This window comes from Syzygium oleosum, unplaced genomic scaffold (assembly GCF_021117445.2).
Source record: "Syzygium oleosum isolate NSW1041296 unplaced genomic scaffold, Sole_v2.1 Sole_v2.30, whole genome shotgun sequence".
In the NCBI taxonomy this organism is placed as follows: Eukaryota; Viridiplantae; Streptophyta; class Magnoliopsida; order Myrtales; family Myrtaceae; genus Syzygium; species Syzygium oleosum.
The window spans coordinates 1669003-1696155 of NW_026607514.1; the positions used below are offsets into that span (position 1 = coordinate 1669003).

The following is a 27153-nucleotide window of genomic DNA, read 5'->3' on the forward strand; positions in this document are numbered from 1 at the left end:
ATGGACATTGATGGAGATATAAGTAAAAGTGATTGAAAAGACATTGTATTCGGCAACTTATATAGTTTATTGTGTACATGATTCTGATACCATATTAGAAAAGTCCAATCCAAAATTTTAACCAGATATGTGGAGAGAGATCGTATGTACATAAAAAGCAGATAAACCCCATAAACAAGTCATGTGTGATACTTTAAAATTTTTTATGAACATGTAAAGGTGTATTTAAGTGCTTTGATGCTAAGCTTCAATTTGATTCTATTGCCACAAACTTTTCTTTATATTATCAATGTAGTCTTATTTTCCGGTCATTATTTTTGGATTATATTATCTATTTGAAATATTTTAGGAACAAAACCAAACCCGTGCGCTCATTTTGTTTGCCAAAACCAAAAGCAGGGAGCCTCAGGTTCTTCGATCCAGATGATCTCTCTCCATCTGAGTCTTCTTCAACCTCATTCAAACTCCATTAAAGCTCTAGCTCGTGCTTGCTCCATTTACTCGAAATGCTGAACTTATTTACGATCTCTCCGCCACTTTCCTTAAGGATAGATGCGCGGGAAGTATGTTTCGCACGCCGGGTGAAATCGAACCTTCGGCCCGATGTCACGGCTGGCTATTCTAGCGTTCTCTACTTGTGCGAATTCAAAAATATTTGGGAAAAATTATAAAAAAAAAAGTCCTAAACCTATTGTATTTGTGCCAATTCGGTCTTAAACCTTTTAATTTAGCCAATTTAGTTATAAACCTTTTGACAATTTGTTAATGTAGTCTTATAACTTTCAATTGTACCAATTTAGTCCTAAACCTATTGATGAATTATTGATGTAGTCCTTTCGATCAATTTTGGCTGGAAATTGCTGATGTGACAGTCTAGTTAGCAGCGGTCGTCCTACATGGCGTGACCGGCGTCGACGTGGATAATTTTTTTTCTTGTCTCTTATTTTTCTTTGTTCTTCACCGGCCATTGGGCGAGGGCCGCAAAACCCTCATCGGTCGCGGGCGAGAGTTGTGGCCCTCGTTGGATCTGGTGAGGGCTTGCGATGCCCTCATGGTGGCCAACAAGGGCGTTGCGAGCCCTCGCCCAAAACCTCATGGGCCATAGCGAGGGCTTGAGAGCCCTTGCCTATGGACTAGCGGCCTGGCTGGCCTTGTGAAGAAAAACGAAAAAGAAAGAAAAAATAAAAATCAATAAAAAATTAATAAAAAGTTCAATTTCTTTTTAAAAAAACCCACTTTAGCGCCGGCCATGCCACTTAGGACGATTGGCGCTGATTGGAGTGCCATGTCAGCGATTTCCGGCCAAAATTAGCCGGAAGGATTACATTGGTAATTCATTAAAAAGGTTTATGACCAAATTGGCAAATTACAAAAAGGTTTAGGACTAAATTGACACAATTGAAAGGTTTAAGACTAAATTGGTAAATAGTCACAAGGTTTAGGATTAAATTGGCCAAATTGAAATGTTTAGAACTGAATTGGCATAAATACAATAGGTTTAGGACTTTTTTGGTAATTTTCCTAGAACAGTTGTGTTGCTCAATTGTCTTGGATGACGCAAACAAGGGGCAAAGAACCCCATCTATACACGAGTCATTCTCTTTATTACTGTAGATTTACAATCCGATCTAGCGGTAAAGATTAATGGGAAGTCTTGATAATACAAGTCCCTTGAATACTCAGGAGTACCTATGCGTATATTTCCCATATTGGCTCCAAGAATATTTTAAAATACTCAAGAAGGCTTAGGTCCTTAGAAGTTTTAAAGCTCACCTGGTCATCTTGGGTACTTCATCTCCATTGTGTCTTGGAAACCTCTAGATCGTGACACCAAGGACATTGATCGATCCTAACAAATTTTTCTAGTTGTTACCAAATTAGTAAAGTAAACCCCATTGATAAAGTGAACAAGAGAGAGAGGTTTTCAAGCAATGTTGGACAAGTAAAAAATAAGAGAAGAAATTTTTTGAAATACTTTTCTACAGTAATCATCCACATATTTCAAAAGATTCATATAAGTCGAGAAGGGATAAAAGCTAGTTTTACACTGCAGGGCAATGCATCGAATATGGTGTCTTTTAGACTATGAACATCTAGAAAAATGAAATATCACTTACAGAACCAATGGTGAAGCTTATAGATATGAACCAAGGATTCTTATTGCAAGCTGGAGTCCTTACTAATCACATTACACCCATACAACTTCTGTCATTAAATGCGAGTCTGGGCTAATAGGCCGTGCACGTGCCTGGTCATTCATAAGTGCTCTAGAGATTCAACCCCGAATCTCATAGGAGGGGCCCCACCCCCACATTCATGTAGGTGATTTCATCAAGCGTACACTGCAAATAAATATCACCCATTAGGGATATGAAATTCATTAAGAACTTGACTCATCCTCGCTTAATATGTAGTTTAACAATCGCATACACCATAGGAGCGATTCTAACACATTTTGGTTCTAAATCATAAAATGACTTGTTATCACGCATACAAGCCTACTTCATGCGATCTCCATTTACATAAGTTGGATTACCACTATTGTTGGTATTTCAACTTGGCAAAAGTCTCATTCCCCCTCAATGTTTCAACTACTTTAGTTAGAGGATCGACCAAATTCACTTTTGAATTCACATAATTGATCGATCGATGCAATCCATATTTCAACTGCTGCTTTAAGATCTTATGTTTCAATCGAATGTGTCTTCTCTTGTCATTGAACGCTTTATTTTTAGCAGGCTGTTGCTGCTTTGCAATCACAATGCTTAGACATAGATGATGTCAATTTCATGCCCAAAGGACGAGATTGATGGAGGAAAGAAACAGAGTCGAGCACATTGAGATCTCGATGTCCGTGGACGCATCCAGATCTGGACTGCCATGAAAAGCTTAATGACTATGAATGACGACTCTGCAGAGTTGATGATGAGCTATTCGGGTAGATCCGAAGGCGGCGCCGCCGATGGAGGTCTGGTGGACGGTGGCGGAGAGGGTGACGGAGGCAGACCTGTTGGTAAAGGTGAGAGAGGGTGAGGGAGGAGGTAGAGGTGCTGATTGTTGGGGGAGAGGAAACTGTTTACTGTTTAGCATTTTAGGGTTCATTTTCTATTTATGTTTAATGTGTTTCGGTTCGGTTAACCGAACCGTCAAGATGCCCTTTCTTTTTGACTTATTACCCGAACCGAATGAGACCTGACTTGAAATTTTCGGGTCGGTTTGGTTCCGCTAGTTCTAGTATTTTCGAGACCCCTACATCGACTTATCACATGACATCGCGTCATCTTGTCGACAGTGTATACTCTATATATAAATAAAAAAAAAAAAAAAAAAAAAAAAAAACAATAGGCCAAGCAGTAGTTTGAAAATGGTTCAAGCAAAACCATATAGGATGACCAGCTGGTCTATGCCCCAAACGCGAAGCAACATGGTCGTCGGCAATGTATCTAGAAGATGACGACCTTATATTACTTCAATTGACGCGGTAGTAGTCATCGAATCTTCATCTGTTTGCCCGATGAGAACTTCATTGACTTTGACTCGACTAGCTAAATCCAGTAGCAGAAGATTAAGGTCTCGTCGATGCGTGTTTCAGAGAATGCTTGGCTCTCGTGTTGTGGAATCAATGGAGTCCATGCAGCTCGCATCAAGATTCGTCTTCTTCCTCTTCCTCTTCCTCGTTTCCTTTATCTGGGTAATCCCTGACATGGCCCTGGCTCAAGCTACTACAGATCCACTTGAAGGTTCTCTCTCTCTCTCTTTCTCAGTCACTCGTGACATATTTACCTTCGTTAGCTCCTGCCAAATTTTACCGTGAAATTACTACACATGGTAATTACTCAATTGACATGCCAAGTCCACGTGGCAATCCATATCATTTTGGGAAAAATTTATCACAAGTGTACCAATTTAATATTTTTGGCCCAAAAATTAGTTTAAGGTAAATTTGTCACAAGTGTATTAGTAGTTCGGGATAATTTATCACAGAAATACTAGTTTGTGATTTTTCGTGGTATTAACCCTTATTTGTATGTGGGGCTAATTTGTTAAAAAAAAACTCACAACTTTATGTCCAATCCTAATTTCACCAAGAACTTTTTTTTGTCTAACAAAAGATTCCCAGCTTTCACTCTAGTCCCAAATCTGATCACACGTCCAAAAATCGCCACTGGTTTCTTCAAGATTATTGACATCATGAGGCTATTATTGTTCCATATGAAGGTGAGGGCATTGATGAAAACACGAGTTTTGATAATAAATCTCTAACTGGTTCTGATGTTGATAATTTTGAAGAAACTAGTCGCGATTTTTTTGTGTGGGCAAATTTGGGACTAGATCGAAAGCTAAGAATTTTTATAAGACAAGAAATTGTTTGGAACAGAATTGAGATTATACCTAAAGTTATGATTTTTTTAGGAAATTGGGCCTTCGGATGTGTAATTTTTTAGATAGACTTATTTGGGAGCGATTAGTGTGCGATGGAGAGTTGTATATTGAGTTGGTGGAACATACGACCAGTTTGGCTTAGTATTGAACTCCATTTGCCTTCGTATGGTTCCTGCGGAAATCCTAATCATAATTTTGCTTTGTGCTTGTTAATTAATTACACAGTACAAGCTTTGAACCGTATATTCCGACATTGGAACCTGGTCGCGCCGCCGAACGAGTGGAACTTCAGCGGAGAACCATGCAGTGGCGTCGCCCTCTCCCCAGCCAGCATCGACGACTCCGGCTACCAGCCGTACATCAGATGCAATTGTTCTTATGACAACGGTTCCGTCTGTCATATCACTCAACTGTGAGTACCAATGGCTCGCTCGCGCTTGTTTAGTAACTAAGTACGCTAATGCAGTATGCATGGAAATGTTTGTTACGCGGATTTAATTCGATGGTTCGAATGCAACATAACAGCATTCTAATACAAGTCTCGATTTGTCATAGAATCTGAAACACTAAAATGGTGTCGTTTTGCAGGAGGATCTACGCGCTGAACGTTGTGGGTTCGATTCCGAGGGAGATATGGAGCCTGAGTTGCCTCACATATCTGTGGGATCCCTGTTTCGCTTCCTTTTTCCTAAATTTTTTGTTATCTAGGTTTCGTTTGCTCGGGAGAAAATGAATGATGTGGAAAACATTTTTCAAAAATCGATTGCTTGTATCGCTTGAAATAATTAATCAATGGAAAATGTTTTCATTATTGACAACAACTTATGTCTAAACATTTTTATGGACAATGAAAATATTTTTTGTTCATTTATTTTTGTAAGCGATAAGAATAATCGTTTTAAATAAAATATTTTCATAATCATTAATTTTCCGCGAAACAAACGGAACCTTAGTCGCATGGTCTTATCAGCTTAGCATCCTGCCCACATTTAGCAATTTCAGTTCAGAAAGAAGCAAAGAATTCAAAAAACAATGAAGAAAAATGAAACAAAAGATAAAGAAAAAACTTCATATGTGTTTAGACATCATGTAATGATGGAACTAATTTCCTCTTAGGAGGAAAGGACATGTGATGGTAAGAAATATCATTACCTTTTGGAAGAGTTTTTTTTTTCTCGTTTTATCACACGCATAGATGTCTGAAAGATCTGAATTTTCACTGATTTTCGTCGCAGGAACTTGGGTCTGAATCTCTTGACGGGATCAATATCGGCGCAGGTCGGCAATCTGAGTTGCATGCAAAAATTGTAATTCCCCCACTGTGACAAGAATGATATGATTTGATTAAAGGGTTGTTTTTCATGGTTTTATGATGTTAAGTTGTTTTTGGTCCCTCCATAGTTATTGCCACATTCTACTGTTGTTAGGCGCCTTAATGCCAATGCGTTCTCCGGGGAGCTTCCGAACGAGATCGGAAGTCTTACTGAGCTGTTAGAAGTGTAAGTCATGCTTGTAGCTTGAGTTGATGTTTGTCTATCTTCCTTAGGCTAGTTGATGCGTATCAGAGTCTGGATTTCAATGTTTTGATGTGACTTGAGTGTATCTTGATCACGAAGAATGGATAGATGTAGTCATGGAGTTGCTTATACCCCGTTTCTTAATGCATTTGTTAGTTGTTGATCTTGAGGATTGAGGAGTTCATTAAAATTAATCTACCTTAACTTCTCGGTACATGCTTTTAGATTGCATACTGTGGAGCTCCATTTTTGTACACTCAAGAGGAATGTGAAATGATATAGTCTGTTGCTACAGAGGTGACATCAAGTTCCATGTTTGAGCGACCCTTCCCTGTTATAAGAGATCTATAAGTGATATATACTGCTAAAGGATGGGTTTATTCTATGCTGGATCAGTAAAATTGTCTTAGAGCCATTGCTAAGGTGAAATTTACAACATAGAAGACAAAGGGAGTTTTCTTGTATCATCATGAGCAAAGCGTGCATTTGTGCCAGAAAGTTCTTGTAAATAGATAGAAGATAATGCCAGAGTGGTATGCAAGTTTTGGCAAATGGTAGTTGACCTTTTATATTGACTGAATCACATACGGAGGTAACAGAACAAATAAGCGTGAAAGGTTTATGATGATTGCATATGCATTAGTTTGTCTATGCTTCTGTAGATGTGCGATGGAAGCTTTGGCTATTCCCCCATAAATTAGTACCATGTTCAATCAGATGCCTCCTACTTACAAGAACTACATATCCATTCTTTGTTCTCTTTTGCTCCATTAGATCCATCTGAACATAATAACTTACGAGATTTGCACTTGTTGCAGGTCATTCGCAGAAAATGACTTCTCTGGTTCTCTACCACGTTCTCTTGGAAATCTCTCAAAGTTACAGCAGTTGTGAGTTTCTTCATGTTCTGTAGTTCCTTCTCAAGATTTGTTATGCGACGAAGTTGCATATAGTCTTCCAACTTTTGTTGCTTTTTATTTTGGTTCCGTTAAATTGTGATCCTCACTCACCCCAAATTAAAACACCTGCTATGATGATGGAAATATCAGTGATTGTCTCTGGAGTAAGCTGAAAAGTCAGTCACTACTTCTCCATATCTTTGAACTAGAAACACCCTAATTCAAATATGTGTATTTTGTCTTAAACTCCATTTCTCTCTTATCACGTCTGTATTCTTTTCCTGTTTGCCAACACTATTAGAAAGGGTGGATGTTGTAGATTGATGTTATGAAGTTGGTATCAACTGTTTTCTTGTCAAATTAACGTGAGGAAAAGGTTCCTTCTTTCGTTTTATAATCACCTGCTTCTACTTTACCACCATTTATTGCTTAGTTGATCCATCAAAATTGTCTTCTTTTATCAAGAGAAACATGAATATTGTCCATTTAGCTTTTCATGAAATTTTCATGTGGACAGATACTTCTCTAGCTCAGGAATCAGTGGTGAGATTCCTTCATCTTGTGCAAATCTTACAGATTTAAATACCCTGTAAGAGCCTATAAAACCTTTTGTTCCCAATGATGTGTAATCTCAGGACATTTCCGTGAGTCATTACAGACATCAGGCATTTTTTTACTCTCTGAACCTCAGGTGGGCATCTGACAATAATCTCACAGGCTCCGTCCCCGACTTCATAGGAAACTGGCTCAAACTTACTGAGCTGTACGGTGGCATAGTTTGATTTATCATCCGTTTTCCTGTTCTTACCCTTATGGAGATGGTTAGGTTCTCTTTATGCTGGATCTTATTGCTGAAGTCAAATCAATCATCTTGTCCTAATTGTGTATGTAGGAGGCTGCAAGGCAATTCTTTTGCCGGTCCAATACCATCAACCTTTTCCAAATTAACCTCTCTAAAAAAATTGTAAGCATGTTCATAATTAACCCAGTACTATCTTTTTTCTTCTTTTTGTTGTTTCTACATAGCTAATTTCTGGATAACGTCATATGTAACTTGAATTCTAGGAGAGTATCCGACATTTCTAATGGCATCTCTACGCTAGAATTTCTGGCTGACATGAGGAATCTCACAACTTTGTAAGGCAGCCTTAGTCAAATTTGACACTTTTCAGTGCTTTTCTCCATCAGTTATACTTTATCTGAGGTATCTAACATATATAGGTTTGACTGCTTGCAGAGTTCTGAGGAATAACAATATTCATGGTACTATTCCACCATATATCAGTAGTAACGAAAAATTAGAGCACCTGTAAGTTGTCTACCAATTAATGAAAAGCTCTGCAACTAATAGCTCCCTCTGGTCATTCTTTGAGACAAATAAAAGATGCTAAAACATACATCTTATCGTTCCCTGCAAGAATTAGCTCATTTTGAAGCCCAAGAGCTTATTTTGCTGTTGCTGCATGAAAGGGAATGTTTATTTCGGCTTTAGGCCAACAAAGTAAGCCACGTCGGATTTCCTGCTGAAATATTTTAATTTGTAAAAGATGAAAAAGTTTGGGGTGACTTTAAATGCTAAGATACTGGTATTTGTAAAATATAGAATGTTTAACACATAAATAAGTCCAATTTCACTTTCTAAAGGTTAAAGAAAAAAGTGAAATGTTAAAAGCAAAGGTCCCACCAGAAATCAGTAAGCTAATTGTTTAGTTACCAAACATACTATACCGTTTCTATCTTTTTTTTGTTGCTTTCTGGGGATTTTTCAATGCAACCTTAACCATGCATCTCTTCTTTTCTTTTTTTTTGGTCACACTCAATAACCAAACCCTGTTCTGTTTAATAAGATTGCTTTCCAGCGGTCTCAGAGTTTTGGTTGACTTACCCCGATTCTGATAGATTGATTCCACCAGCAAGAAGTCATTAAATTTTTCTCATTTTCTTATCGACAATTTTTTACCTTGCAGAGACTTAAGCTTCAATAATCTGAATGGATCAATTCCAGATTCCATATTCGCATTAGGTTCACTTTCTTATTTGTAAGGCATCTATTTTGATTAGTTATCCAAATCATTTGAGATGTTCTATCCAATATAAAATAATGCCTATTTCATGCTTAGGTCTCTCGGAAGTAATAAGTTGAGTGGAGCCCTCCCCTCAAAGAAAGGCATCTCCCTTGTTTATATGTGAGTGAATCAAACCAATGAGCATCTACTAAACTGCACGACATTGTGGGATCAATTTGACTGACCAGGTTTGTGTAACAGAGATCTCTCTTACAATAACTTATCCGGCAACTTTCCTTCTTGGGTCAAAGAAAATATTCAAAGGTAAGTATAGAAGCTTCAACTGAAAGTACTTTGTTTCTTGTTTTGCCCCCAATGTGCATATTTGATCGTCTAGTATGCTCTGTATATTACTGGTATCCCTCACAGACTAACCTTATGCTTTTGTCATGCACATTCAGTAACTTCGTTGCCAACTACTTCACAGCAGAAAGTTCAAATAGTGGGTAATGCTCTCTAGCCAGTTTTCCTGATGGTCTCCTGTTTAGTCTAGATGATTATTGTGATGATGCCTTATTCTGTCGTATTGGCATACAAGATGAATGAGAGATGGCTCCTTCTCTGATTTAAAAGAAAAACGAAATGATTCTTTCAGAAAGAGGTATGTAAAATGATGAGTTTTAAAATGATTGACTTAATGGAAATGGAGCATGTCAAGGTACGTAGAGTCTGTAACTGGAAAAAAGGCCTATAAACTATGAATTTCGTAGTTGATCCCATGTGGGAAAAAGTGCTAAATTGTTCATTGATAAGGCATTATGCTCAATTTTCACTGTGAGCTCAATTTTCACTGTGAGAAAAATTTCTAGCTCAGAGTGCTACCATGCTTCTATTCGTTTGCTTAGAGGTCAATGTCTTCTGTAGTGTGCTTTGTTATACTCTGCCATGATGGCCAGTAGCTTCAACCAGGAAAGTATACATAGTAACGAGTAAAGTCAAGATGATAACGTACCAGCAACTGGAAGGATGCGGAAGTATACACATATATGTACAAAATTTAAGCAACCCAGTCGCAGATCAAATGTGGCGTTTCCTCAAAATTGCGGCCGTTTAGTGGCTTTTGCATTTAGCAATGACTCATTTGCTGGAAAAGTTTCATAGATGACCTTTTGACAACATACTCATGTAGACTCTTTGTTTGCATTTTGCTGGAAGCCGCTGACCCTCAAACAAAAACTACTATCTATAAGAGAATAATTGAAAAATGCACCTTTAGCTAACAAAAATGAAGACATCAGTCGGCAGATCGACTATTTTTTCCGTGTTGCACACTGTATGAAAACTGACACCTCACCTGATTATACATAAGAACTTGTATGTTTGTTTCACAGTACAGTTAAGTATCATCTCTCTTTATTTTGAACTTAGGGACATGCCTTCGGGATGGATTTGCCTTCAACGACCATTTCGTTGCAGCCAAGACACAGGAGTTAGTAAGTTAAAATTAATTTCTTTTTTACTTTTTCCTGAACATAGATTTTAAGGAAATAAAATGTTGAGAACTTTACACGCCATGCAAAATAATACTTGTTTCAATATTGCATCCGTGGTTTGTCTCTTTTGTTGTCCGTGAAGAATAATAATTAAGCGGAAGAGAGAAATTCTGTGTATTTTCAATATCGATAGAAAAGAGTACATGGAGCCTATTTATAGACTTGAATAGATGACAATCTAAGGAAATCAGATCAGATATGCATAATCAAAATAGATACCCTAAATATCTCTAGAAGATACCTAAATATCTCTAACATTCCCCCTCCCTCAAGCTGGAGCATAGATATTAATCATGCACAGCTTGTTACAAGCATATTTTATCCTTCCACTACCTAGAGGTTTAGTAAAGATGTCTGCAAGTTGTTCACCGGTCCTAAATTCCTAATGTGACTAGGAAGAATTACTCCACTTTGCAACTTCTCTCGAATAAAATGACAATCAACCCCAATGTGTTTTATTTTCTCATGAAACACAAGGTTGGAAGCTATATGTACCGTTGCCTTATTATCACACCATGGAGACATAGGAATTGAAGCTTTAAAACCTAACTCAGTCAATAGCTGCTGAATCCACACTAATTCACATGTCACTTGTGCCATGGCTCTATATTCTGACTCAGCACAGGAACGAGCAACAACACTCTGTTTCTTACTCTTCCATGACACCAGATTTCCTCCAACCAAGGTATAGTAGCTAGTGGTTGATCTCCTGTCATCTGGAGAACTTGCCTAATTAGCATAAGAGAATCCTCCAACTTTGCTATGACCATGATTTTGGTAAACAATTTCTTTCCCCGGAGCCTTCTTCAAGTACCTCAAAATCCGATTAACTGCATCCCAATGAGACATACGAGAAGAATATAAAAATTGGTTTACCGCACTAACTAAAAAGGTAATGTTTGGTTAAGTAATTATGAGATAATTCAGCTAACCTACCAGTCTTCTATATCGCTCAGGATTATCAAGAATCTCTCCTCCTTTAGCAACCGGTTTAACTCCTTGTTCCATAGGTGAATCAAGAGGCTTTAATCCAAACATACCTGTCTCAATGAGCAAATCTAGGTCATACTTTCGTTGTGACAGAACAATACTTTTTTGTGACTGTGTCATCTCAATTCCTAGGAAATACTTCAACTTTCCTAAGTCCTTAGTTTGAAACTATTGCTGAAGATAGAGCTTTAGTTCAGCTATACCAATCAAGTCATCTCTCATGATGATAATATCATCATCATACACAATCAGTAACAACTTGCCTCCCCCTAATTGTTCATAAAAGAAAGAGTGATCATTTCCGCATTTAGATAGTCCAAAAGAGAGTACAACCTCATAAAATCTTCCAAATCACGCCCGTGGGGACTGCTTCAAACCATATAAAGACTTTTTTAACTTGCAAACTAGTCTCCTAGACTCCCCCTGAGCAACGAACCCTAAAGGTTGCTCCATATACACCTCCTCGTGTAAGGTATCATGCAAGAAAGCATTATTGACATCAAGCTGAAACAAGGGCCAGTTATATGTGGCAGCAAGAGAGATCAAAATACGAACAGATGTAAGCTTGGCAACAGGAGAAAAAGTGTCTAGATAGTCAACCCCATACACCCGAGTATACCCTTTCGCAACAAGTCTTGCTTTTAAGCGAGCAAGAGAACCATTGGGATTGACTTTCACAGCATACACCCATTGACAACCAATAGCAATTTTGCTTGAAGGAAGAGGTACCAAGTCCCAAGTTTGATTAACTTGTAAGGCCTTTAATTCTTCTTCCATAGCTGTCCTCCAGCTAGAGCTTTGTAATGCCTCAACTACAAACTTGGGGAGACGATATTGTTCAACAATAAATAAGAAGGACCGAAAGGAAAGAGACACAGATAAGTATGAGATAAAGTTTGCAATAGAGTGTTGAGTGCAAGCACGTGTACCTTTGCGATGAGAAATAGGAAGATCAAGATCAGACACAAGAAGAGGGTTAGCTAATGGCGGATCTGGAGTTGAAGATGACATAGTAGTGATAGGAGGAAGGGGAGAGTAGTAGCTACTCGAGGACGCCGAGCATAGATTTTGAGAGGAGGTGGTTCCTGTGCAGATACCGATGAAACAGCTGGAGCAGTTGACCGAATGGTGGTCACATGTAAGTTTTCATCCACCTCAGAAACAGTGATTGGAACATAATGATAAAAAGTGGATATAAAGAATAAAACATAAGCAGTGATAAAGTACTTCCTCAATGATGGAGAATAACAACGGTATCCCCTTTGAGTACGAGAATAACCCACAAATGTGCACTTGATGGCCCTAGGATCAAGTTTTGATACTCTAAGTTGATGATCACGAACAAAACAGACACAACAAAAAATACGGGGTGGTAAGACAAACATTGACTGATTGGGAAACAAAGTAGAAAATGGAATACCATCTCATAAAACAGAAGAAGGCATGCGATTAATGAGATAGCATGCAATCAGGACAGCATCAGACCAAAAGGCTTTGGGGATCTTCATCTCAAACAACATGGACCTAGCGACTTCCAATAAATGCCTATTCTTTCTTTCAGCTACACCATTTTTGTCATGCCCCGAACCCCAACGAGCTCGCGACATCCCCTGCTCCGGTCGAAATGATGCGACGTCCCAGGAACGTCGCCGACCCAACCCAAACATCAGAGCCACATGCGGAAGCGAATAACAAAACCCCGGACAAATAATAACGACAACGGGGTAGAACAACAGAACAATCCAGCAACCACATTTTCATACAACACCAAATATACATACATCATATTACAGGCATAATTAACAAACTAGCATCCGAAATCACCGTCAACAAAATATCAGGGTCTGGTTAACTTAACTTCCCTATGGGTCAACCCGATTTATACAACCCCAAAAACCTTAAGGAAAAACCTAAGGATTGCCCTCCTCCAGTCTGCTTCTGAATCTCTGGCTTGAATCTCTAGAACTCACCTGCAGCTCCACTGGGCACCAACAGTAGCTCCCCGGACTTCCAAAAAGAAAAGGCGCACTTCCCGGGTTTAGGGCCGGGGGTCTGAAAGTGGCGGTTATACAACCGTGAGACGAATCTCAATAAGTGTACAATCCCAAACCCCACGTAGGCACTCACGTACCGCCAGACGAAAACACACATAACACACAACGATCGGCCAAACTAACAATCACATGCAATTATAAGACAGAAACCACTTGGGCACGTCCCATACCGTGCCTAGCAGTTTCTACCCCATAATTAAGCATCACATCGCGCGATACAAACACATTCGCACGCTACTCACACTATGCGTTTCCACAATCCTCTCGCTTGTCTTGCCAAATCCCACTCATTCTCAACCTTTCCACCACTACCGCGCCCACGTAAAACGCATCAGGCCAACGGTCTTCTGACCTCGTCAGGCATCGTCACCCCGTCGGGCCGGGCATCGTCACCTCGTCAGGGACGGCATCGTCCCGCGTAAACGTACACGCCCCAGGACGGAATCCTACACACACTTACCTTTCCAACCAATCCTACATTTCCGTACCCTCGTTCCACTCAAACCACACTTGCCACGCCACCACACAAACACACTGCCAAACATACACACTTCACACACATTTCACATTTACACAACCTCGTCACACAAACACCGCACGAACACCCAATCACACATTGTTGGCACGCGAATACAATACGCGAATGCACTACCACACCACCACACTTCACGAACACACAAACTGGCATTTCTCCACACCCAAACGTTATCAAATCAGTTCAGGCCCTTCACGACAATTTCACAAAATCTCGGGCCGGACCTAACAGTACCAACCACACAACAAACAGCACCCCACAGCACCTAAAACCACACATCACAGCCATCAATCAGTCTTTTTCGCCCTCAAAATCACCATATCTCACTCCCGGCTCTTCACGGCACTTTCATAAAATTACGAGCCGGTCCTAATGGTACTAACTGCGTATCGAACAGCCACTCACAGCACATCACACGGCATATCACAGCCAGCAAACAGTCCCTAAAATCACTTAAACCGAACTTCAAACGAGTCTAGAAATACCCGAGGTCCTAAATGACATTTGGGAAAACACTTACCCAAAAGGCGAGACAGAACGGGGCTGGAACGGGCCGGGACAGCGGCAGCAGCAGAGCGGCGTCGCCGGCGATGTACGGACGGCGTGAACAACGATTCCGTACGGCGCGGGAACAGTACTTTCGTACGGACACCGTACGGACAGGCTGGGACGGTGGCCAGCGAGGTGCCGGTGACAGCCGCGGCGTCCGACGGTTCCGGCGTGAACAGTGATCCGTACGGACGGTGAACAGTGCCCCCCGTACGGACACTGTACGAACTGTGCTGGACGGCGACGTACGGCGAGGCTGGATGGCTGGGTGTCGACGGAACGGCGATCGGAGCTCCGGCGAAGCTCCGGCGGTACTGTTTGCAGAACGGGAAAGAGAGAAAAAGAGAGAGAGAAGGCTGTTCTGGACTAAAACCGGGGCTGTGGTGGCTGAACAGGTGAGAGGGAGGTCCAAGGGTGCTGTGGCGACGGCTGGTGGGCGGCCAGCAGCTCCGGCTGGTACTGTTCCGGCGTGAACAGTACCGGAAATGGCAGAAACGTAAACTGCAGAATAGAAAACAGAGAAAGGAGAGAAAACTTGCGGGAGAAATGGCCGAATGGTCTGCTGGAGAGAGAGAATAACCTGGTCAAATATGGGTCAACAAGTGTGGGTGGATTCCAAGTGTCAAGATCGAGGGCTAATGGACAATTTTGCCCTTGATCCAAAGGCTAGGATTTGCCCTAATCCAATAATTTAGGGGTAGAATGGTCCTTTGTCCCCAACCATGGTTGACCGGACCTGGTTTAACCTTAACTCACCTTGGTTAATCCCAAAATTAAATCCAAATTTCGGAATTAATTAAAAATGGCCTAGGGGTATTTTCGTAATTTTCCGATCCCGAACCGAAATTCCAATTTTCGCACATACGTGTTCCATATGTGCGTGGCCAACATAATATGGCGTCGGAATCGCGAAATTCATCGAAACAAAGTAGAAAATGGAATACCATCTCATAAAAATGAGAAGAAGGCATGCGATTAATGAGATAGCATGCAATCGGGGACAAGATCAGGACCAAAAGGCTTTGGGGATCTTCATCTCAAACAACATGGACCTAGCGACTTCCAATAAATGCCTATTCTATCTTTCAGCTACACCATTTTGTTGTGGTGTATCATAACAGGAAGATTCATGGACTATACCATGTTGAGTCATAAAGTCACAAAAAGGTGCAAAAAAGTACTCCTTAGCATTATCAAAACGCAAAACTTTAACATGCACACCAAATTGAGTATGAATTTCATAAATAAAGGCACAAAATATAGAAAACAATTCTAAACGACTTTTCATTAGATATAGCCAAGTGACTCTGAAACAGTAATCAACAAAAGTTACAAAGTATCTAAAACCCAAATTGGAAACCACATGACAAGGACCCCAAATATTTGAATGAACTAATGAAAAAGGAGACACCGCTCACTTAATGACTTGACGCAGGTAACTGATAGGATGCAATTTACCAAGTTGACATGATTCACACTCTAAACTAGAAAGAGACTGAAAACTAGAATCTAACTTCTGAAGACTGTGCAACGAAGGTGACCAAGACAACAATGGATTTGATGTAGGGAAGCAACATTAGTGCATGCCATAGATGGAGCATTTTCAAGCACATATAGCCCCTTGCCTCATGTGTTATACCAATTGTTCTCTTCGTAACTAGATCCTGGAAAAATACAAGAATCTAGGTAGAATGTCACTGAACACCGAAAGTTTTTGGTTAATTTACTAACGGACATGAAGTTAAATGGAAATTATGAGAGATAAAGCACTGAGGATAATGGCAATGAAGGAGTTGGATGAACTATACTAACCCCCGTAACTTGTGTAAATGAATCATTATCTAGGGTATCAATGGATGATGATGGAGTAAGAGAGGAAAATATACTTGAAAGACCTGACATGTGATCGGAGGCCCCTGAATCAATGATCCGAGGGCGAGAAGTAGCTGAAAGGCATGCAGTAGAATTATCTGTTTGTACCAGAGTAGCAGAAGAAGCAGGTTGTGAAATTTGAAACTGGTTGTACCAAACAAATTCCTCATCAGACATAACCACTGTGTTGCCTTTAGAAGACTGTGGCAAAGAAGAAGAATCAATACCAGATACAGCATTTGCAAACTGTTATTGCTACCCTGGTCTCCCATGTAATTTGTAACAAAATTTCTGAATGTGACCAGGTTTGCTATAGTAATGACAGTTCGATCAGCCCCTGAATTATCAATAGAAATGTGGGACTATCCATAAAGTTGCTATTGGCCTTGGCCTCTCCTTGTTCTTGCGTCTCGGCCGCCACCATGGCCACCACGACCATTATGTCCTCCGCGGTTTCCTCCATCACTCCTACCACCATCACCAGTTCGAGACTGGAACACAAATGCTGAATTATCTACCACAGGCGTGGCGTCCTGAGAAGATTCACGAGATACCCAAAGAACTCTACCAAATGTATCCATTAGTGATGCAATAGTCTCTCCTCTAAGAATATGATATTTAATAGTTTCATAGTATAGACCGAGACCTCTTAGGAATCTCATTATACCAAATTGTTCTCTTTGAAGTTGCATTTGCTGAACATCAGTTGAAATAGGGAGAAGGGGATTCAACTCCTCATACATCCTCTTAAAATTAGCAAAGTACTGTGAAATGGAACACGCCCTTCCTCTCAGATTGATAAAACTCTTGCGATACCTCATAAATCTGTGAAAGGTTATTTTGGCCAGAATACAATACACCAAAAAACTCCCACGGTTCTTTGACTGTGTCAATGTGAGTTACTAGATCAATTATATTACTCTCCATAGAGTTCAACATCTGACCAAGAATAATACATGCATCAACAACATCCCAAGTTGCATCATTCCTGTGTTTAGGCCTAGTCAGTGTATATGCTAATTTCTGCCTGTCAAAGTTAGCTTCACAATTTTCTTCCATTGTTGAAAGTTGGCACTACCCTCTAGCTTCTTATCGGTTATTCTATTAGAAGAAGAGGAAATTACCTCAGTCATCACAGTATTACTCTTCTCTGGATCATCCATTCTCCAATAATAATAAGAAAACTACAACAATATTTTCCTTCAAGCGACTCAACCTTAACAGTTCAATAATCCAATGCAATTGGAAAATACACATCAATAAACCACTTCATACTAATAGCCTGACAAGATTGTCACAGCACAAGGAACCAATCGAACCAATAGTCCAGACATAGGAAAAGAATATCGGATAACATCCTTTGCTGTCCCAAAGTTTTCCTCGAGGACCAAGGAGCTTGATCGGTGTCAAATCTTGGCTGGTTAACGCTGGAACTGGGATGAATGATATTACTCGACACGGACGACGCCAGATCTGAGCTGGATGGGGCTAGGCGATGCTGGACAACATCATATGTGATCTGGGTTGGATGGGGCTAGGCGACGCCGGATCTGGGCTGGCGGTTTTTTTTTTTTTTAGAGAGAAATTTCAGCGGTGACCGGTGACGGCTCTGATACCATGAAGAATAACAATAAAGCGGAAGAGAGAAATTCTATGTATTTTCGATATTGATAGAAAAGAGTACTTGGAGCCTATTTATAGGCTTGAATAGATGACAATCTAAGGAAATCAGATCAGATATGCATAATCAAAGTAGATACGGAGAATCAAAAGAGATACCGTATATCTCCAACAGCCCGTAATGTATACTCTTCTTCATTAATCTAGAGTCGATAAGAATGGTTGGCTGTCCTGTCCTTAGTTCTTTTCTGCCAAAGTATCACCCCACTATGTAATATATGGATGGGACCCTTGGAAAATGAAAAAGCTGATTGGCTGTAAGCAAATGCCATTCCGAGGGTCCAAAGAAATAGTTCTACATTAAATTGTCGCTTGTCTTTCTTCTCGATTGAGAGATTAACCTTATTATAAGTCATCGTACCCTACTGTGGAATGTTTCCTAAACATGGAAGCTAGTGAGAAGGTGCATCAATCATCATTTTGACATGTCAAAAACCTCTTTTGCACCCGGGATTCATGATTTCTCAAAAACTAAATGAACAGGCGGGACTAGTGGTAGTACACTGATGCAATTGCAAATAAACCTACTCTAAAATGAGGCCACCTCCTGGAAGCTACTAACATCACCCTGTAGATTGCAGCCAAACCAAGAGACAGAACTTCATAACAAAGAGGCACCAAAGTTTGTAGACTTGCACAATGTTGCTCCTAATAAAGAATCTTCATAAATTTGCAGATTTGTCAAGTGCTCCTCGCAGGTTTTCCTAATTATTTTGGGTCATCAGATCAAAATACAACAAAGTTACTGAAGAAAGGGCTTAAACAGTCATGGTCTTTGCTTTTTTAAATGTTTTGGAGTATCACATCGCTAAAAAGCTTAGGAGCCACTTACTGCAACTTTCTATTTGTCTCTGCTTCTTAACTTAAGTAGTATTATCCACTCTGCATGGCACTGAGGAGACACTGGGTGCTATCACAGAAGTAATCAGTGCAGTCAACTGTCCATGCTCCATGTACCATATTTGGAGTACAAGCACAGCTAGCATAGCAAAACTGCTTCTACATTCTTGCATAAGACCTCAATCAACTCTACCAACTGACATTATATTTGTGGTCTTGCTACTGGTGAGAATGTTTTTTCTTTTTCCTTTTTAAATTGTCGCCATAAGTACTTGAATAATTAATGGCATGATGTACAATTTGTCATCTACAATCAACCTCATTGAAGTTCATTTTTATGGCTGACTTTGTGCAATGGAGTGGAATTGCTTTGCATTTTCAAAAGGAATTGTTCCTACTGGCAAAGGACGTGAGCATATATGCATGTGTCAATGTTAAGTTTGAGCATGTGGTCTTTGCAAAGATTGCTAAGCTGAAACTTTGTCAGTAAACCATTCAGAGTGTAACATAGATGTTTGAATATTTGTTAAATTATCACAAATCACTTGTCTATGAGGTTTATATTAGCATTATATGCATGCAATTTGCCTCCGCTTAACAGCTTAAGCTTTTGGGTTGGACATTCTAAGTCGGGTTTCTCCTCGGTTTATTTCACGTGTGTGGCTCCCCATTCCTTATTTCCACATTGCTGTTCTCGGTCACGTTTGCATAAGAGTGGGGATGTTAATATATTCCACGTTACTTGTCACAAGTTTATGTGGGCCTTATATATGGTTTCCCTCCAAATAACATTTTAATGTTTTGAGTGGACATTCTAATAGTATCCCATCAAATAAACTATGTATTCCTTCGCAGATATCAGTTTTGCGATCAATTCCGGGGGTCCAGTAGTTAAATCTTCTGATGGAACTCTGTTTGAGGATGACTATAACAATGGCATTGGTCCAGCTTCGTTGTTTGTTAGCGAGACAAAGAGGTGGGCACTTAGCAATGTTGGGATTTTTACCGATGCTACCAACTACCAATTCACATGTTCAACCTCCAACGCCATCTTGAATACGCTAGACCAAGCTCTCTTCCAAACAACCAGGACATCTGCGTCATCATTGAGATACTATGGGTTGGGACTCCAGAATGGCAACTACACAGTGAACCTAGGGTTTGCAGAAACAGCTTTTCCAGATGGTAGCCAGTGGGCAAGTCGGGGAAGGCGTCTCTTTGATATATACATTCAGGCTAGTCTTTAGACCAGTATGCTGCATAAAGTATTTTAGTGGCATGAAGCTCCAGTAAGACGTCTTGGATGCACAACTATAATATCATTGGCATGGATATTTATGAGCTTATGACTTTACTTGAAACTGTGCTCAATCTTTGTTTCATGATTCTTCATCAACATCGTTGGGCTCATGATGGACATTTACCTTTTTTAAAATCCTTGCACAAGATTGCTTATCGTATAAGTACCTTGAATAATTATATCCTCACTCCAATGAATTATCTTTTCCAGTTCGTGATGAGAGAAAGAATTGCTATCATTTGTCGTCTTTGTGTTTTTGGTGCATCTCTTATTACAATTGTCGATACTAGTGTACAAACTCATAAATTACAGCCTTTAAATCAGGGATGAACCTTTCAATTTTCGAGATGAGTTTCTCTGAGTTTCCCATAGTTAATTTCTCAAGAAGTAGGTGGACTAGGTTTTTGTGAAAATCTACCACAATAAGCGTTGTTCAACTTTCTTCATCTAGCACAACAAATTGTACTAGGTAACCTGATCAATCTTTTTTGGCTTATTCAAGGGGATTTTGATGTCAAAGGACTTTGACATTAGAAAGGAGGCGGGTGGGAGGTCCTTCCGAGCTGTCGAGAAGGCATTTAAGGTTCAGGTATTTGAAAACTATGTTGAAATTCACTTCTTTTGGGCTGGAAAAGGGACATGCTGCATGCCTGCTCGAGGTATATATGGACCATCTATTTCAGCTATTCGTGTTAGTCCAGGTAATAGATTTCTTTTCTTACCACTAGTGCACATTCACCACCATGTGTTCACTCTCCTGAAATGCTTCTGCAGATTTTACACCTACTTTTCCAGACAAGAGGAAGAATATGATGCCTTTGGTCGCAGGGATTGCAGTTAGTGTTGGAGTGATGTCTTTTCTACTTACTTTTGTAGCTATTTATTTTCTCAGAATAAGGAAAAGGCGAAGCTCCAATCAAGAGACAGGTGAAATAATTTGCATCATGGTGTTTAATCCTTCTTGAAATAGCCATATTGCATAAGTTACATGCATGACGATTATTTGATGGTTCGTAATGGCCTTACGTTGTGTCAAAGTGTCTAGTTATATTGTTATGGTGCTTTATTGTCCCCACATTTATGGTTCTTAAGGTATTCTCATATAATTTCAGACATACTCATCTAGTGTCAATTGGTTGTTGTAATCCTAAATGCAATTACATGGTTTTCCTCTTGGACAAGATACTCTACCATATAGGAAAATAGTTATGCCTAGTGTCATTCTATGGATGATTTGACAGAAAAACCAATGAAATAGCAAAAAGTAAGTCAAGAACATGTCCTTTTTTGGCCCAATGTGAGTCCCACTATTTCTCCTTATTTGAGTGGCTTGATCTGGTAGAATGTGCCTATGCAATCATTTTTATAGTATAGTGGGCCTCTGCATTTTTGGACTGGTTTATCAGTTATCTTGCTAGTAAGATATCTGTCTCTTTTGAAGTTTAGACTTATTCTGTCACTAGTGAGCGTCTTTTGTAAAGGAGATGTGAAGTGTTAAACCAGGGATATGCTTCCAAAAGAATTTCCTCGAGGAATGAGTAATGGAGATCTGTCATCCCTTCTCTATGTCTCATCAATGAGTAATTACCTTTCAAATAAACGTAATATAATGGACTGCAAGACTTAAATTTCCAAGAGAAGTGTCCAGAATTCAGGAAATAGATCTTTTGATAATATAACTGCCGATGAGGGAGAGCACTGTGGTGACCTCGCAACACAGTGTCAGTTTTTTGCAGATGGGAGATGAGTAAATTGGAAACTTTTTCTTACTGAATATGTTATGCAGATGCCCTGAGAGTTGCTACAGGGGCATTGACTTTCAATTATTCAGAGCTACACAATGCTACAAATGGTTTCAGCCTTGCTAATAAGCTGGGCCAGGGTGGTTTTGGAATTGTTTATAAGGTAATTTTGCATCATGATATTTGGAATATAGCAAGAGACTAAGCTTTCTGTCCTCTAGGGCTTTGCAATGCTTTCCAACTGTCCAGGTCTGGTTTGTAATTATTGTCCGCAGTATGACATTTTAACATTTAATTTGCTCTAAAAAGGTGCCAATTTGTGTCGAAATTTGAATTGAGTGTATTATGTCATGTTGCATTTGTGTTTTTGTCAGTACCTATTGTCTCTTGTTGTGTTTATGTGATTTTACCGGCTGCGGCCATCAGTGCCAGCCCAAGTTCACAGAAAGTCATTATCTCTACCGTCTCTAAATGTGTTAGCATCTTCTTTCTAAATGGTAAAGTTGTCAGATTTTAGCTGAAACTAAGAGTTTATTTTCGAAGATGAAGATTCTTCCCTTTTTTGGGGGTCGCCGCCTGGGCCAGTGCAGAGGGAGGGGTGGGGTGGAGTTGACAAGTTCAAACATTTCACTTGCCTGAGCTATTAACTGATAAGTTTGCATCATTATGATGAATGAATGCAGACTTTCCTGTTCATAGAAACCAAGATTACAGTCACTTCATAATCTTCTGGATTCCGTTTGAGTTTGGATTGATCTAAGCTATAATTTATCCTTTTCCCGAGCCCTAGGCCCTAGGTGCATGCTAGTAACCTACACTTGATTATCTCACTGGAAATTATCAGCTGAGAATGTACTATGTGAAGATTTGGTTCCCACGGGCTCACTCTTGTCATCTTTAGGTAGTTAAGACAGGATCATGCTACTGAATATTTTCTTCTTCAAGGGATGATTAATATTTTAGATTAGCTAATAGTCGACTATCATGATTGAACACGTACCTATTTTGTTTCATGGAGGCAGGAAAAGGTGGTGCTAGCTTGTGCCAAAAGAGGTGTCGGCCACAAGTTTTATATTGTATATGCACTCAGGAATGTGGTGTATTAAGCAGTCTTGACAAGACAATGCTCATTCACATACATCGAACTTCTGTAGTAAGAAATACTCTGAAGGGAAATGCAATAGCTTCCCTGTCTTGAAAAGTTCTGTTCGTTTCACTTAGAAATTATTTTTCGGTATTCACTTGCTATTGTTTCTACATCATTGATGTGAGATCAAAGATAGTATCGTCGTGCAGCAGTCAGCTCTGTTTGGGAGAAAACAAAATAAAATAAAAAGAGTTCATTAATTGAAAGATATTTGGCTGAGCCATGGTAGTAGTGGCACGATGAACAGAAACTACTCTAGAAAGTTTTTTAACCCTTAGGCTCTTATGCTCCATCGTTCATCATTTGTACCCTCTCCTAAGCTCATTCCTTAGGAGGTTAGACCATTCATTGTCTGCTACACAGCCCTTATTCCATTTCTTAACATTCTCTCTCAATTGAAACATTCATGTCAGATCCTTTTAGCTTGTTACATATGTATTTGAGACCCCGCCAAGTTGCTGGTGAACAAATTAACAGGTTGATGCTTTTGACTTAGCACAGACTATCTTAATGAGCTTCTGCAGAATTTGCTCTTGCACAAAGAGACATTCAGCTCAGCTTTTCCTCTGAACTACTCACATTGTTAACTCCACTGTATTTGGAGGCTTGGAACGCTGTAATAGATAACCAAAGAATTTTCATTCCTCAGGTTCATGATTCATTTGTGTCTAATGGACCCTTAGTTGAGCCTCAAGACGATAATGTGTAAAAGCTAAGGCTAGCTAATTGGTTCTCAAATTTTATCTCTGCGTAACTGATACTGTTTTCTCTGATATGTGCATGTTCCATGAAGATAGTTTATGAAACGCGATTATGTCCCTAAGCCATAGAAAATTCTACACTATAGGGAATACTTGGTGATGGGAGACTTGTTGCTGTGAAGAAACTCTCTGCGACATCTGACCAAGGAAACAGTCAGTTTCTAGCAGAAATTGCGACGATATCTGCTGTTCAACATCGCAACCTCGTGAAGTTGTATGGATGTTGTGTACATGGTGATGAACGCCTCCTTGTGTATGAGTTTCTGGAGAACAGTAGTCTCAATCATGCCTTATTTGGTAAATGTCAATATTCTGCATTTTATGGATATTCCCATCGACACAAAAATGCTAGATACAATATTAATAATCACATTAATGGGCAGGGAAAACAAGCCTTCTTATTGACTGGGGCACTCGTTATGATATATGCTTGGGTGTAGCACGAGGACTGGCTTACCTTCACGAAGAATCAAGAGTTAGAATCGTGCACAGAGATGTGAAGGCCGGCAATATTCTGCTTGATTCAAGTCTTAACCCAAAAATTTCAGACTTCGGATTGGCGAAGCTTTACAGTGATACAAGGACTCACATAAGCACTAAAATTGCAGGGACAATGTAAGATACTGAACACTTGCCTCTTGGCTTTTGAATATATATATATATGTTTATATATATATCCTTTTATTTTCTGGCACTGGAATAGTGGGTATCTGGCGCCGGAGTACGCCATGTGTGGGCACCTGACTGAGAAGACTGATGTCTTTGCCTTTGGCGTGGTGGCTTTAGAGATTGTTGCTGGAAAGCCAAATTGTGCATCCGAAGGAGCAGCGTCTCTGCTTGAGTGGGTAAGGATGAACAGAATTACTTGCATACGGATTCTTCGATCTGTTTAAGCTCATCTTTATTTTGGCCAACGGATTTAGAGGATCCAGAACCCTTCTCAAGGTTCTTTCTATTGAGTCTAGGAATTTGCAAACAATCTTCCAAATGCATCACGTGTGCAGGTGTGTGCACCCTGTATGTGCATACTGCATATATATACCAGGTAATGCAAATGTATGTTTATGCTTGTTACATGTAGGTATGATGGATTCGTCCATATTTGTTTGCACATCAGATTTACGAGGGGCGTGTGAGATGTCGCTGCAGACTTGTCATTCTCGGATGATAAAGACAAGCTGTATCTGTGTTAACGTTACGGGCGATGCACTTACAGAGTACACTAGTAAAACTGCTTCTGCTTCATTTAGAAGATCTCTACTCCACATCTAATTTCATGTGCTGTAACTGTGGACATATTGCCTCTTTTACAGAAGTAATGCATTTTGGATTTAGATTAATGAAATATAGGGATAATGACACATGATTTTCGATCGCGCACTGTAGTTTGCTGATTTTGCTGCAATTTTTTTTGCCTTGTAAGGCCTGGCACCTGTACGAGAACGAGCGCCAGGTCGAAATAGTGGACCCTAGATTATCAGAATTCGAAGAGGAGGAAGTTAAAAATGTGATTCACGTGGCCCTCCTCTGCACCCAGACGCAGCCGTCCCTAAGGCCACCGATGTCCAGTGTAGCGGCGATGCTCCTGGGCCGTACCAATGTCGTGCCTTCAAAGCCAGTTTACCTGACTGACAGCATGTTTGGCGGTGCATCGACAGAGGGAGACTCGCGCGATTATGGCTCGTATCCCGGTAGTACGACCCTGGCCAACACCGGAGAAAAGTCGCCCCCGAATGACACCGAGCCAATCCGATGTGAGTATCTATTGGACCCGTCAAAATTTGTCATTGACCCATTTCTTAACGGATATTTAACGGGCTGGGTTGTTACCTGGATTAGTTATATTTAGTAAATTGATCATAAATAGGTTTATAATGGTAAACCTCAAAATAATTTGGATGTTGAATAGGTTCACAACTTGCTTACACCCAAACCACCTTTATGACTCTCTTCACTTTCTCTCTCCCTCTCTCTCGCCCTTGCTCAATCTCACGCTCGCTCATTCCGTGTTCTCTCCTCAGTTTGGGTGTGAATTTTCCAAAATTTGGTTAAATATCGAAATATTTTAGCGATATGGGTAAGGTCGGGTATGGGTCATTAGATTTGTATACCATGCAAATGGGTCAAAATGGATTAAATGGATCAATTTAGATCAGACCATTTTTGGCTCGACCGGACCCGCCTATTTGACAAGTCTAGTATCTACCCTAACTGCTAAGTTGGTCATGTCTTTTTTTATTTGTCTTTCCGCTGTGGTTAAGCTCATGAAACTCCTGTAAGTGTGCTCAGTTTTCGTTCTTTTTCCCCTTCCCGTTGTTTTTTCTTGAATCTTGTGGCGACGCTTTGGGTTTTGGTAGTGGTCCGTAGAGTGAGAATATATCTTCATCAAAAAGTTATCAATATCCTGTTTTTTCCTTGCTAGTCACCTTGGCAATCAGAGGCATGCCCCCTTTTCTTTGGCTTCCCTCGCTATTTCCTACTTTTATTTTTCGTTGATTACATACGTAATTGAAGTATAGACTTTTAGTTTTGAACTCTCCTCTTTGAACAGGGAGATACAGGAAGCTCACTGATAAAGCGGCCAATTGAATCGAAGGTATCTCTTGACGCAACGTTGAGATGTGAAGATTAAGCCGAAGCATTGTACGATGTCTAGAGACCGCATTAAGAATGAATATCCACAATGTGTCATTTCTTTCACAGTATTGACCGGTTGTCTTCATCAATCCGGCGACAATTCCGGGGAGGGCGTCCATTAAGTAAAGCTATTTTGCATATACAGGTAAAGGAAAGTAGCAACTGTTCTGGTTACCAGCATCATAGTGTCATAGAAAAGCAGAGTCCAGTGTCTCCTCATGGAATGTTCAAGTCAACGACCATTGAAGAGTTGACCGATAACTTTGTCACTGGTCTAATGCGTACATTTGCCATCTTAAATTGTTGGAATAAGAACATCAAATTCACAGGTATTTGGGCTTAATTAAAAAAAAAGCATTAACTTTACCTTAAATGACAATTTTGGCACGAACATTTATGTCTCATAAACATCACAAACTTTCACTTAAATCTCAAATCTGACCCAAACAATTTGAAAATTTCACATCACGGGGGCTAGATTTGAGACTCGAGTAAAAGTTAATGCTTTTTATTGAGACAAAAAAAAAGTTCGGATCAGAATTGTCATTCCAAGTAAAACTGATTTTTTATTTTTTTTGGAATTAGCACCAGGTATTTGTGTGTACAAATGAGACATCACTTATGTCGTTTTGGTGATATTTGCTCTCTTATTTGCCACGTCCGATTGTGAAATATTAAGAAAGCCACG

General features: G+C 39.9%; 1 protein-coding gene across 1 annotated transcript; it reads left to right on the forward strand.

Moving 5' to 3' along the window:
* Positions 1–3347: 3347 nt before the first annotated feature.
* LOC115663676 (probable LRR receptor-like serine/threonine-protein kinase At1g56140) lies at positions 3348–26797 on the forward strand. Its single transcript, XM_056304055.1, has 25 exons — positions 3348–3740; positions 4609–4795; positions 4972–5043; positions 5619–5690; positions 5811–5882; positions 6719–6790; positions 7317–7388; positions 7491–7562; positions 7692–7763; positions 7865–7936; positions 8037–8108; positions 8767–8838; positions 8920–8985; positions 9067–9129; positions 9267–9311; positions 10234–10298; positions 19734–20113; positions 20681–20879; positions 20953–21105; positions 21965–22083; positions 23915–24125; positions 24212–24443; positions 24532–24673; positions 25252–25582; positions 26380–26797. The coding sequence occupies exons 1-25, from the start codon at positions 3515–3517 to the stop codon at positions 26415–26417; spliced, it is 3177 nt and encodes a 1058-aa protein (XP_056160030.1). The 5' UTR covers positions 3348–3514; the 3' UTR covers positions 26418–26797.
* Positions 26798–27153: the final 356 nt, after the last annotated feature.

Coding starts and splice junctions, on each gene's coding strand:
- LOC115663676 (XM_056304055.1), top strand. CDS start 3,515: ATGAGAACTTCATTGACTTTGACTCGACTAGCTAAATCCAGTAGCAGA. Junction 9,312..10,233: donor GCAGAAAGTTCAAATAGTGG/GTAATGCTCTCT, acceptor TTTTGAACTTAG/GGACATGCCTTCGGGATGGA. Junction 24,674..25,251: donor CAGCGTCTCTGCTTGAGTGG/GTAAGGATGAAC, acceptor TTGCCTTGTAAG/GCCTGGCACCTGTACGAGAA.